This window comes from Salmo salar, chromosome ssa15 (assembly GCF_905237065.1).
Source record: "Salmo salar chromosome ssa15, Ssal_v3.1, whole genome shotgun sequence".
Classification (NCBI taxonomy): Eukaryota; Metazoa; Chordata; class Actinopteri; order Salmoniformes; family Salmonidae; genus Salmo; species Salmo salar.
Window position 1 is genome coordinate 64074537 of NC_059456.1, and position 13528 is coordinate 64088064.

The 13528-nt window shown below is 43.6% G+C and overlaps 1 protein-coding gene across 1 annotated transcript in view; it reads left to right on the forward strand.

Moving 5' to 3' along the window:
- The window catches only part of nup210 (nucleoporin 210), a 62677-nt gene that overhangs the window by 6145 nt on the left and 43004 nt on the right, over positions 1-13528 (forward strand). The window contains exons 3-11 of the mRNA XM_014145440.2: positions 1597-1728; positions 2652-2748; positions 3087-3237; positions 3860-3992; positions 4178-4336; positions 8041-8109; positions 8208-8314; positions 8627-8767; positions 8916-9053. Coding sequence (XP_014000915.1) covers positions 1597-1728; positions 2652-2748; positions 3087-3237; positions 3860-3992; positions 4178-4336; positions 8041-8109; positions 8208-8314; positions 8627-8767; positions 8916-9053 — 1127 coding nt within the window. The remainder of the gene's footprint in view (positions 1-1596; positions 1729-2651; positions 2749-3086; positions 3238-3859; positions 3993-4177; positions 4337-8040; positions 8110-8207; positions 8315-8626; positions 8768-8915; positions 9054-13528) is intronic.

Consider the following 13528-nt stretch of genomic DNA (forward strand, 5'->3'; position numbering starts at 1 on the left):
AATTGGGTTGAGGTCAAGTGATTGTGGAGGCCAGATAATCTGATGCAGGACTCCATCGCTCTCCTTGGTCAAATAGCCCTTACACAGCGTGGAGGTGTGTTTTGGGTCATTGTCCTGTTGAAAAACAAATGATAGTCCCACTCAGCGCAAACCAGATGGGATGGCATATCGCTGCAGAACGTTGTGGTAGCCATGCTGGTTAAGTGTGCCTTGAATTCTAAATAAATCACAGACACTGTCACCAGCAAAGCACATCACACCACCTCCTCCATGCTTCACGGTGGGAACCACACATACGGAGTTCATCCGTTCACCTACTCTGTGTCTCACAAAGACATAGCGGTTAGAACCAAAAATCTCACATTTGGACTCATCAGACCAAAGGACAGATTTCCAACAGTCTAATGTCCATTACTCATGTTTCTTGGCCCAAGCAAGTCTCTTCTTCTTATTGGTGTCCTTTAGGAGTGGTTAATTTGCAGCAATTCAACCATGAAGGCCTGATTTATGCAGTCTCTGAACAGTTGATATTGAGATGTCTGTTACTTGAGCTCTGTGAAGCATTTATTTGGGCTGCAATCTGAGGTGCAGTTAACTCTAATGAACAGTTTCATCTTAGTGCTTGATGGTTTTTGCGACTGCACTTGAACAAAATGTCAGTTCTTTAAATGTTCTGCAGTAACTGACCATGTCTTAAAGCAATGATGGATTGTCGTTTGTCTTTGCTTATTTGAGCTGTTCTTGCTAAAGTATGGACTTGGTCTTTTACCAAATAGGGCTGTCTTCTGTATACCATCCCTACCTTGTCACAACACAACTGATTGGATCAAAGGAGAAGGAAGAAGGAAAGAAATTCCACAAATTAACTTTTAACAAGGCACACCATTCCAGGTGACTACCTCATGACTGGTTGAGAGACTGCCAATAGTGTGCAAGGCTGTCATCAAGGCAAAGGGTGGCTACTTTGAAGAGTAAAATATATTTTGATTTGTTTAACACTTTCTTTTGGTTACTACATGACTCCACGTGTTATTTCATAGTTTTGATGTCTTCACTATTATTCTACAATGTAGAAAAAAGTAAAAATAAAGATAAAACCCTTCAATGAGTAAGTGTGTCCAAACTTTTGACTGGTATTGTATATGTTGAAACGTTTCCCTTTATTAGCTTAATCCGGTTTGTAAGTGCTTGGCTAGATCTAAAAGGTGCATCCCTGTGGGGCTCAGTAAAAGGAATGAAAACTGCTGCTTTACCACATTGTGCAATAGTACTGCAAGCCAGATGTTTACTCCAGCGCTATTGGCTTGTCATGGGGCAGTCATTCGTGATACAGACTGTAATTAGAGGTGCCTAACACACAGGCCCTTTCAGATGCCTTTCTTATAACCTTCTTTAACAACAATCATGTTGAAACTGTACAGAACGGTGCAGTGATACTGAATGTAGCCCATCGCTAATCACAGCAGCACCTCAGATGTTTCCTTTCTTGAGTTGAGTACACCTCGTACTGTGTCAGTCATTGCTAAAGGTTGGTGCGTTTGATGATAACTGGCTGCATTACCTGTGTGTGTGGCTGTCCCCTTCTCCTGTACTCAGTAACGGGACAGGTACTGCGCTGTGATGCCATCGTGGACATCATCAGTGAGATCCAGATAGTGTCCACCACCAGAGAGCTGCACCTGGAGGACTCACCACTGGAACTGAAGATCCACGCACTCGACTCTGAGGGTGAGGAGTATTCAAGGATACACTGTTATGCGTTATTGGACAGCTTGTAGCATTGGTTCTCTTTTGCTCACAGATTTACGTCACGGTACGCTGTCATCACAACACTTTACATTAAGTTGCTCTATACCTACCTATGTGTTAACAGTGTACTTACTCTAGTAACATTGTATCACCATTGTAGCAACAAAGTCCTGATATTCCACTTTTTACAATGTAATTGCTATGCAACATGTTAATGCAATGTTCTTAGTAGAGAAATTACAGCTTTACTACAGATAGAATAACAACTTAAAAGTGCTATCCGCTTCAGTATAATGCATAGAGAGATCCACAGTATTGTTGTGTGGACTAGCCAGTTTAATGACTTTTCCAGTAGTGATGATTGTGATCCCCCGTGGCAGGCCTTCCCTGTCCTCAGGCAGTGGTTAAATGTCTCTTTGTTCTGTCTCACTGGTTCCATTTGGGCCAGGCACAGACAAACTCTGTTAAATGAGCTGGAGCCACAACCTGATTCCGTTTGATGGCGGCCCCTAAGGCGCGCTGCATTTTGTTGTTTGTTTTAGCCTTTATGTGTACTACTCTCAGATCTATCAAATGGAATAGCTGAAATACCGTGTTGAAAGAGGACTATTGGTGTTTGGGCTTATAGGACTGCAACCTTTAGGGACTAGTCAAAGTGGTGTGCTGTATTTGCCATCTTGTCCACAGGGATTTAAGTCCTTTCAACACAAATTCACAGGACAATGTTTTGCCTGTAGCAGTGTAATATATAAAGCGCACAATATATATATATATATATATATATATATATATATATTTTTAAAGTTGAAACTTAAATTGCACAATGTACGTTAAATCTAATCCCAAGCAATGGGTGCATGTATTTGGCCACGTCTCTCACCCCCAAATTGTCAATTGTGCAGGAAACACCTTCAGCACTCTAGCAAGCCTGGTGTTTGACTGGACCATAGTGAAAGATGCAGACATGGATGGATTCCTTGACTCCTACAACTCATTAAGGTGCGCTTCCATGCACTCAATCATGGAGAAAACAACCTGCCTGTGAGAGTGAATGTAAAGTAGATGGTTAACAACATCATTAGAACAACTGGTTTAAGGATGGCAATTGAATGCAAATTCAGTCTTACCTGTGACTTATCAGGTTATTTAAATACATTGGTTATGATTTGCCTTGTGCCAGAATTGACCTCAACCTGAGGCCTATCCTATACTGAAGTAATCTTATCACAAGTCTAATATATTATCCTCTGTATGTAGAGGTTAATTGTAAGATGTCCATTTGTCACTGTCGATAATAGGCATGTAATGTGTTTTCCAATCCCTTTCCCTCCCTCAAGGGTTCTTAAATTCTCTGAGTCTACGTACACCCCCCCTGGTTACATCTCTGAGATGGAGAGAGTGGGGAAGCAGGGAGATATCATCTTGGTGTCAGGACTGAAAACGGGCCACGCTAAGCTCAAGGCCAAAATCCAAGAATCTCTCTATAAGGTTTAAACATTTCCTGAATTTCTTACCTTGTTTTTGAAGTAGACTGTATCATACTGTATAGTTAATAATTAAATACTGGCTCAAGGACCTCAAATCAGATTTTTTTTTTTTTTTGTAGAAGTGAGGGAAGGGAACATCAGAGGGGTATAAACTTGAGCTTAGTTGAAGTAGTTTCCTACCATCGTCTCGGCTCGTGGCAGGCAGCAGCCCTGCAGGGGCATTGACGGCTATAAATAACAATCTGACTTGCGTAACAGTGATGTCTCCTCTCCAGTCTTATCTGTGATGTCACAGCTAGTAGAGCCTGTCTAACCCGTCTGAAATGAGACTCCACAGTCATAGGGTAGGCGTAATATTCCATTACACAGAGAGATTACAGTACCACTGAAGGGTGTATTTACAACAGTCAATTATATACCAAAAATGTGAAGTAGTTTTGTACGTGATGATATGAAATATGATTACAAAGTTGACACAATTAAATTAATGACATGCCTTGGAGTGTTGGGGGCTATTGTTAGCGTGTGAATCATACTGTAACCGATTTGGTCTGGTTTCTCGGCATGTCTAACGGCATGTGTAGTTTGCTGTGCCGTAACTATGGTATCTACCCTTCACACAGGATGTGGGTGCAGCAGAGGTGAAACTGCTGATTCTGGAGAACATTCTACTGAGCCCTGCACATGATGTCTACCTGCTGGTGGGCACATCCATCCAATACAAGGTCCAGAAGATCAGACAGGGAAAGATCACAGGTAGGTCTGAATTTGAGTAAAGTGAATGAACAATAAATGAAAGTAAAATAACAATAAATGATGTATTGAATCACATGTGCCAAGAATGGTTAGATGGTATTCATATCACAGCTCAGGGTGGCATGTTACAAGTTTATGAAGTAAAGGTTTATGAAGTCACCCAGGTTAGTTCTGTTGTGTTCCAGAGTTATCCATGCCCTGTGACCAGTATGAGCTGCACCTCCAGAACAGTGTGGCTGGGCCTGATGGAAACCAAGAGCTGGCCGTGGCTAGTCTGGACCAGAGCACCTCCACTGTCAATGGCCTGCACCTGGGACATATCAACGTGGTGCTGGATCATAAGAGTATCCTTTAAGACATATCACACTTTACATGATCTTGATTCATTTTGGACTCTTCTACTGTGCTATGACATTATTTGGGAACTATGCAACAACATTTAGGCCTGTGGCAGTCATGAAATTTTGTCAGCTGGTGATTGTCATACAACTAACTGCCTGTCTCACGATAATTGTCCATTAACATAAACACGTTTAGCGTCTCCGGCTTCCACGCATAGCCTACAAGCCACTGATGTGAACCTTTGGAACATCTACATTTAAAAAATTCTAATAAATTCATTTAATATAGACTACACCATCGGAATAAATCCATTATTTATTTTAGGCATGTCTAAAGAAACATGATATGAAGAAAATGTAGCCTATTTCAGAAGAACAGAATAGCATATTCTGAGTCATCCTTATGTTGGGTCCTGGTCTGGCTATGCCATATGGCTGTGGTCTACACTAGTTAATTTAGCAGACAATATTAGCTTAATTCCAGTGGCATTTTATTTTATAGTAGGAACAATATAATTGAACATGAATAAAATAGAAAGGATATTTTTCCCTAATGATTTCTGATGGAGTGTGCACATGAGGCTATTCTGTGTTGAGCGGTTAACAAAGAAACAGGTACTCCTATATGCTTAATTTAGAGTTATTAATGCAACTTTAGTTGAGATACAAACGTTAGGCTATATGTTTTGATTTCTAATACATTCTAAGGTTGCATGAAAGACGAGCACTTCATTTTTTTTTATATGCCAGGTAAGCTACACTGGTTGTAAAGCGGATGAATGTGCTTAATTTTAAGAATTGAGCAATAAATATAGCAGCATGAGAAAGCTGGGATCCTGTTTTAAATAGTGGCCAGTCAAAACTCTGTTTTCATACATGAGTGCGCAATGACGGGCTTATAAGAGCAAGTTTCACTAGGCTCTGTAGGCTATGGGCTATCAAACCGTGTTCCAGGGGTCTTGGGCCTATAGGCATTGTGATACAAACCTTTTCAAAACATGTACAGTGAGGGGAAAAAAGTATTTGATCCCCTGCTGATTTAGTACGTTTGCCCACTGACAAAGAAATGATCAGTCTATAATTTTAATGGTAGGTTCATTTGAACAGTGAGCGACAGAATAACAAAAAAATCCAGAAAAACGCATGTCAAAAATGTTATAAATTGATTTGCATTTTAATGAGGGAAATAAGTATTTGACCCCTCTGCAAAACATGACTTAGTACTTGGTGGCAAAACCCTTGTTAGCAATCACAGAGGTCAGACGTTTCTTGTAGTTGGCCACCAGGTTTGCACACATCTCAGGAGGGATTTTTGTCCCACTCTTTGCAGATCTTCTCCAAGTCATTAAGGTTTCGAGGCTGACGTTTGGCAACTCAAACCTTCAGTTCCCTCCACAGATTTCTATGGGATTAAGGTCTGGAGACTGGCTAGGCCACTCCAGGACCTTAATGTGCTTCTTCTTGAGCCACTCCTTTGTTGCCTTGGCCGTGTGTTTTGGGTCATTGTCATGCTGGAATACCCAGCCACCACCCATTTGTAATGCCCTGGCTGAGGGAAGGAGGTTCTCACCCAAGATTTGACGGTACATGACCCCGTCCATCGTCCCTTTGATGCGGTGAAGTTGTCCTGTCCCCTTATCAGAAAAACACCCCAAAGCATAATCTTTCCACCTCCATGTTTGACGGTGGGGATGGTGTTCTTGGGGTCATAGGCAGCATTCCTCCTCCTCCAAACACGGCGAGTTGAGTTGATGCCAAAGAGCTCCATTTTGGTCTCATCTGACCACAACACTTTCACCCAGTTGTCCTCTGAATCATTCAGATGTTCATTGGCAAACTTCAGACGGGCATGTATATGTGCTTTCTTGAGCAGGGGGACCTTGCGGGCGCTGCAGGATTTCAGTCCTTCATGGTGTAGTGTGTTACCAATTGTTTTCTTGGTGACTATGGTCCCAGCTGCCTTGAGATCATTGACAAGATCCTCCCGTGTAGTTCTGGGCTGATTCCTCACCGTTCTCATGATCATTGCAACTCCACGAGGTGAGATCTTGCACGGAGCCCCAGGCTGAGGGAGATTGACAGTTATTTTGTGTTTCTTCCATTTGCGAATAATCGCACCAACTGTTGTCACCTTCTCACCAAGCTGCTTGGCGATGGTCATGTAGCCCATTCCAGCCTTGTGTAGGTCTACAATCTTGTCCCTGAAATCCTTGGAGAGCTCTTTGGTCTTGGCCACGGTGGAGAGTTTGGAATTTGATTGATTGATTGCTTCTGTGGACAGGTGTCTTTTAAACAGGTAACAAGCTGAGGTCAGTTGCACTCCCTTTAAGAGTGTGCTCCTAATCTCAGCTTGTTACCTGTATAAAAGACACCTTGGAGCCAGAAATCTTTCTGATTGAGAGGGTCAAATACTTATTTCCCTCATTAAAATGCAAATCAATTTATAACATTTTTTAAATGCGTTTTTCTGGATTTTTTTGTTGTTATTCTGTCTCTCACTGTTCAAATAAACCTACCATTAAAATTATAGACTGAACATTTCTTTGTCAGTGTGCAAATGTACAAAATCAGCAGGGGATCAAATACTTTTTCCCTCACTGTAGGCCTATGGGCTCGGCTACATGATGCATGGGACTGATTTGGAAAAAGCGACAAAGTATCTTAGACTGTACACGCTGGCCATCATTCACAAGTGATTTTGTCATCCATCAGACTATTCTCAATGTAATCTTGTCTTTATATTTACCAAATAACATATGTGTGATATTAGTTTTGATTTAGAATGTGCCATTATCATACATGCACCTGTCGTATGCACTAGCATTTGCAATGATGTCAGAGTGATTAGAGGGACAATAAAGGGCTCACTACTGACCATTAGCAAGTTTGGTAGGCTACCAATGACCATAAGTGGCATCAGAGCATAGTTTTGTAGAAGCCTAGTTAATGTGACTCAACGGTCATGTGGAATTTGGCTGCGGTCATGACTCGTGACTGCCGGTGTGTTGGTAGTACGGTCACCGTAACAGCCCTAATCATGTCACAACACTTGTCACATCAACAGGGTTGCGTAATGGTTAATGTTTGCAATGGTGTGTAACATGAATGGTGTACTTTGTAGGAAGGAATATTGATGAAGTTGAGTGTTCCATTCTATCTTATAAACTGTATGGTTTGAGCCCTGAATGCTGATTTGGCTGACAGCCATGGTATATCAGACCGTATACCACAGGTATGACAAAACATGTATTTTTACTGTTCTAATTACTTTGGTAACCAGTTTATAATAGCAATAAGGGACCTCAGGGGTTTGTGGTATATTGGCAATATAACACACCTAAGGGCTGTATCCAGGCACTGTTCATAGGCAAGACACGTCGCGTCTTGCCTATGAACAGCCCATAGCCGTGATGTATTGGCCATATAACACACCCCCTTGGGCCTAAATATATCCTCCTCAGTGGATTGCAGTGCTTTATCTGTATATATAGAGGAGGTGAGTGCCTAGTGGAGCAGAGACGGGCAGTAATTTAACAGGACTTGACAGACTGACTAGCTAAAGCTCTACTTAAGACCCTACCCCAGCGAGTTGTATTGTGCACTTGACAAACACGAGACATGAACCGTGTTGTCAGTATAACTAAAACGGTCCCAGAATGCCACTCTTTGTGTACCTAACGTTATTGTCCTTAATAACAATTGCTCAGGCCTTCGCATGCAAGGGGTGTCTCGTCTGCCCAACGGGACTCTGTATGTGGTGGAACCAGGATACTTGGGTATGTTTGCATGCTTTCATCCTTGTGTATTAGCGATTTTAATTTTAAAGTGAACCGTTCCAGTTCAAATTTGAACTCGTGTTGTCTTTCTCTCCCAGGATTTAAGATTAATCCTGGAGAGAGCTGGGTCCTGGAAACAGGACGAGTGTATAATATCCTCATCGAAGTGTTTGACAAGTCAAGCAATAGGATTTACTTATCTGATGTAAGTAAGCTCTGCCTAAGTTTGTTAAATCTGTAACACTGTCACTCTCCATACTCTTCTCACTCTCTTATAAAATGAAAAACTTAATTTGTCAGTATAATTTTGCATCTTCCTCTTGATGTTTAATCAACTGCAGACTGAAATACAGCTGGGAGACATAAAAATACTGGAAAGGAAGATTTAGGACATTTTTGTCCTGCATCATTTGTCCTCTTTTGATGGTTGTTTTTTTCCACACTTTAAACAGTTCTTCTCTGTCTTATTTCCTTCTGTATTTTTAAGTGCTACTCTCTTGATTGTTTCTGTCTGCAGAACATTCGGATCGAAGCTGCCTTCCCAGAGGAGTACTTTGAGATTCTGGAGTCCTCCCTGAATGGGTCCTTCCACCGTGTCAAGGCTTTGAAAAATGGGCTAACACTAATTGAAGCTGTGCTCAAATCTGTGGTGGATCAAGTGAGTTTTGTCATAACCTTGAATTAGTTTCTTCGCAGATATTTTGAGTGTTATCTTTAATAATTTATATCCAACTGTGAGAGATCATTATCATTAGTTAAAAATAGCTTGGTTTTGTCTTAACAAGGTTGTTGTTTTTCTGTTCTAGAATGGAAGAGTCCATGAGCTGGCCAACACAGTCCATAATGAACAGGATGTAGAAATCTACAATCCCATAGTCCTCAGTCCCAGTATCCTCACGTTTCCATGGCAGCCTAAGGTTGGAGCCTACCAGTACACAATACAGGTATTTGTCCATTTTTAATACAAGCCAGTCTAGAATCATTCAGTATATGTTCACTGATACCCTTACTTTTTGGAACCCATGTTGCTGAAGAATCTCTCAAATCAGCCACTAGACTTGCATCAAGTTGTGTGTTTATGAATATATTTAGTAGGGCTGACCCCATTTAGTCGACTGGTCTATTTGTTGGTCGACTGAGATTTCTTTAGTCAAGCAGTAGCAAAAAATAATAATAATTGAATGGTGTACCTGTCTGATTCGCGGCAGTCTGAGTGGACTAATCCATTGTGGAGGCCGTGGGGATGGCACAGTCCATCACTAAGACGTGCTACTAAAATTGTATATGGTTATATTACGTAAGAACAATGGTACAACATGAATTATATCCCTGTAGCTCAGTTGGTAGAGCATGGTGTTTGCAACGCCAGGGTTGTGGGTTTGATTCCCACGGGGGGCCAGTACAGAAAAAAAATTTTTTATGAAATGTATGCATTCACTACTGTAAGTCGCTCTGGATAAGAGCGTCTGCTAAATGACTAAAATGTAAATGTAAATATAGTTTTTTTTTAACAAATGCGCTTTCTTCTGTTTTGGATAGCGGTTGCTGTCTGCGGCTCTGAAACATCAGTGCTCTATTGAATTGGCGTCTTTTGCTAGACCATGTTGCTCTGTACATAATAGCACATTTAACCAGCATATTGGTGTTGAGAACAATGTGGCCGAGGCAGCAGCGGCGTTAGGAAATGAGAAAACAGCACTTGCCTTATGTCACGGTTGTGTGGAGAGACGGACCAAGGCGCAGCGTGTTCTGAGTTCCACATAATTTATTACTGAAACTTACCAACAACAAAAAGAAACAAACAACGAACCGTGACGACAGAGGTGCTACATGCACTAACTCAAAACAAGATCCCACAAAACACAGTGGGGAAATGGCTGCCTAAATATGATCCCCAATCAGAGACAACGATAAACAGCTGCCTCTGATTGGGAACCATACCAGGCCAACAGAAATGAACACACTAGATCACCCACCCTAGTCACACGCCGACCTAACCAAAATAGAGAATAAAAAACCTCTCTATGGTCAGGGCGTGACAGTACACCCCCCCAAAGGTGCGGACTCCGGCCACAAAACCTGACTCAATAGGGGAGGATCCGGGTGGGTGTCTAGCGTCGGTGGCGGCTCCGGTGCGGGGCGAAGTACCCACTCCGCTCAAGGATCCGCCAACATCGGTGGCGGCTCTGATGCGGGACTTTGCCCCCGCCCAGACCACGGGTCCGGCCATGGAGCCGGGTAGGATGCTGTACACGGACTGGGCACCGCCGCAGAGGAAGGCTCCGGCCAAGGAGCTGAGTTGTCCGCCATGCCTGAACTGGGCACCGCCGCAGAGGAAGGCTCCGGACTTGGAGCTGGACTGGACGCCGTGCTTGGACTGGGCATCGGCGCAGGGGAAGGCTCTGGCCTTAGAGCTGAGTTGGCTGCCGTGCCTGGACTGGGCACCGGCGCAGAGGAAGGCTCCTGCCATGGAGCAGGACTGGACGCCGTGCCTGGACTGGACATTGGCGCAGAGGAAGGCTCCTGCCATGGAGCGGAACTGGACGCCTTACCTGGAAGCTCCCGACCGTTGACCCCCGCTGGGGGCTCCGGACCGTTGACCGTCGCAGGGGGTTCCGCACCGTCGCAGGGGGTTCCGGACCGTGGACCGTTGAGTGCGAGGAGCAGGCACAGGACGTACCGGACTGGGGAGGCGCACTGGAGGCCTGATGCGTGGGGCCGGTACAGGTTGCACCGGACTGGTGACATGCTCTTCAGGGCGAGTGCGGGGAGCAGGCACAGGACGTGCGTAGAGCTGGCACAAATTGTCCCGGACAGATGACACACGGCGAGTGCGGGGAGCTGGCACAGAACGTACTGGGCAGTGGAGGTGCACTGGAGACCTGGTGCGTAGAACCGGCACAAATTGTACCGGAACAATGACACACTTCGCACGGCGAGTGCGGGGAGCTGGCGCAGGACGTACTGGGCTGTGGAGGCACACTGGAGACCTGGTGCGTAGAACCGGCACGAATTGTACCGGAACGGTGACACACACCTCAGGGCGAGTGCGTGGAGGAGACACAGGACGTACCGGACTGGGGAGGCACACTGGAGGCCAGATCCGTGAAACCAGTGCAGATGACACCGGACTGGTGTCCTGCTCCTCAGCACGCCCACGCTGCAGCACTCTCATCACCACCACCTCTCTCCAGAATCTTTCATCCAGTTCCTCCTTTAACTCCCTGACGGTCTCTGAGTCATTCTTCGGCTCCGCCGACCACACCGTGTGCCCCCCCCCCCAAAAAAAAAGAAGCTTTTTTGGGCTGTCTTTGTGGCCGTGAACCCCGGCATCGTCGCTGTCCTCCCTTCTCTCCTTGCGTCTGCTTCAACGGCAGGCTTTTGTATCTTGCCAAGATTTCTTCCGAAGTCCAGGATATTCTCTCCTCGATCTCGTAAGTCCAGGAGGCCATCTCTTCCTGGGCACGCTGCTTGGTCCTGTTGTGGTGGGATCTTCTGTCATGGTTGTGTGGAGAGACGGACCAAGGCGCAGCGTGTTCTGAGTTCCACATAATTTATTACCTAAACTTACCAACAACAAAAAGAAACAAACAACGTACCGTGACGACAGAGGTGCTACATGCACTAACTCAAAACAAGATCCCACAAAACACAGTGGGGAAATGGCTGCCTAAACATGATCCCCGATCAGAGACAACGATAAACAGCTGCCTCTGGGAACCAAACCAGGCCAACATAGAAATAAACACACTAGATCACCCACCCTAGTCACACGCCAACCTAACCAAAATAGAGGATAAAAAGGCTCTCTATGGTCAGGGCGTGACACCTTATTTGTCTAAGAAAAGTGAGGAGAGAGTAAACATCAATTAATCAATCATTCAATATCCTAACTGGCTTTATAGAGCATCCATATATGTATGCAGAAGTAAGACAGATCCTGCTTCTGTTTGAGTGTTTAAGATCTACTGATTCCGTGAGCACCAAACCTAACGCAACCACAACATGTCGGATAAACAATTTCACAAATTCATCTGTTTTTATTATTTGCTATGCTGTAATAAAGGCTTTATACATTTTTTTGTTAGAACAGCCTCTCTCGTATTTATTTATTTTGTGTTTACATTGTTTCAAATTGTATTTCTAATAATAACCCTCCTTTTTCTTGATCTCATTGTTAATAATAATAAGTAATGTTGTTATCATTAGTAAGCTTTGCATAGCAGCCTTGTATAACCACCCTAGACTTGTAGGCCAAAGAGCACATCCTGTTTAGTCTTAATACCGTAACTTATTTAAGCCTATATTTCAATACTTATAAACAGTACCAGTCAAAAGTTTGGACACCTACTCATTCGTTTTTTTAAAATGTTTTACTATTTTCTACATTGTAGAATAATAGTGAAGACATCGAAATTATGAAATAACACATATGGAATCATGTAGTAACCAAAAAAGTGTTAAACAAATCAAAATATATTCGTTTCTTAAAAGTAGCCACCCTTTGCCTTGATGACAGCGTTGCATACTCTTGGCATTCTCTTAACCAGCTTCATGAGGTAGTCACCTGGAATGCATTTCAGTTAACAGGTGTGCCTTAAGTTTAATTTATGGAATTTCTTTCCTTCTTGCATTTGAGCCAGTCAGTTGTGTTGTGAGAAGGTAGGGGTGGTATACAGAAGACAGCCCCATTTGGTAAAAGACCAAGTCCATATTATGGCAAGAACAGTTCAAATAAGCAAAGAGAAATGACAGTCCATTACTTTAAGACATGAAGGTCAGTCAATCTGGAACATTTCAAGAACTTTGAAAGTTTCTTCAAGTGCAGTTGCAAAAACCATCAAGTGCTATGATGAAACTGGCTCTCATGAGGACCGCCACAGGAAAGGAAGACCCAGCGTTACCTCTGCTGCAGAGGAGAAGTTCATTAGAGTTACCAGCCTCAGAAATTTCAGCCCAAATAAATGCTTCACAGAGTTCAAGTGTCAGACACGTCTCAAGATCAATTGTTCAGAGGAGACTGCGTGAATCAGGCCTTCATGGTTGAATTGCTGCAAAGAAACCACTACTGAAGGACACCAATAATAAGAAGACTTCCTTGGGCCAAGAAACACGAGCAATGGACATTAGACCGGTGGAAATCTGTCCTTTGGTCTGGAGTCCAAATTTGAGATATTTGGTTCTAACTGCCGTGCCTTTGTGAGACACAGAGTAGGTGAATGGATGATCTCTGCATGTGTGGTTCCCACCGTGAAGCATGGAGGTTGCGGTGTGGGGGTGCTTTGCTGGTGACACTGTCTGTGACCTATTTAGAATTTTAAGTCACACTTAACCAGCATGGCTTCCACAGCATTCTGCAGCAATACGCCATCCCATCTGGTTTGCGCTTAGTGGGACTATCATTTGTTTTTTACAGGCC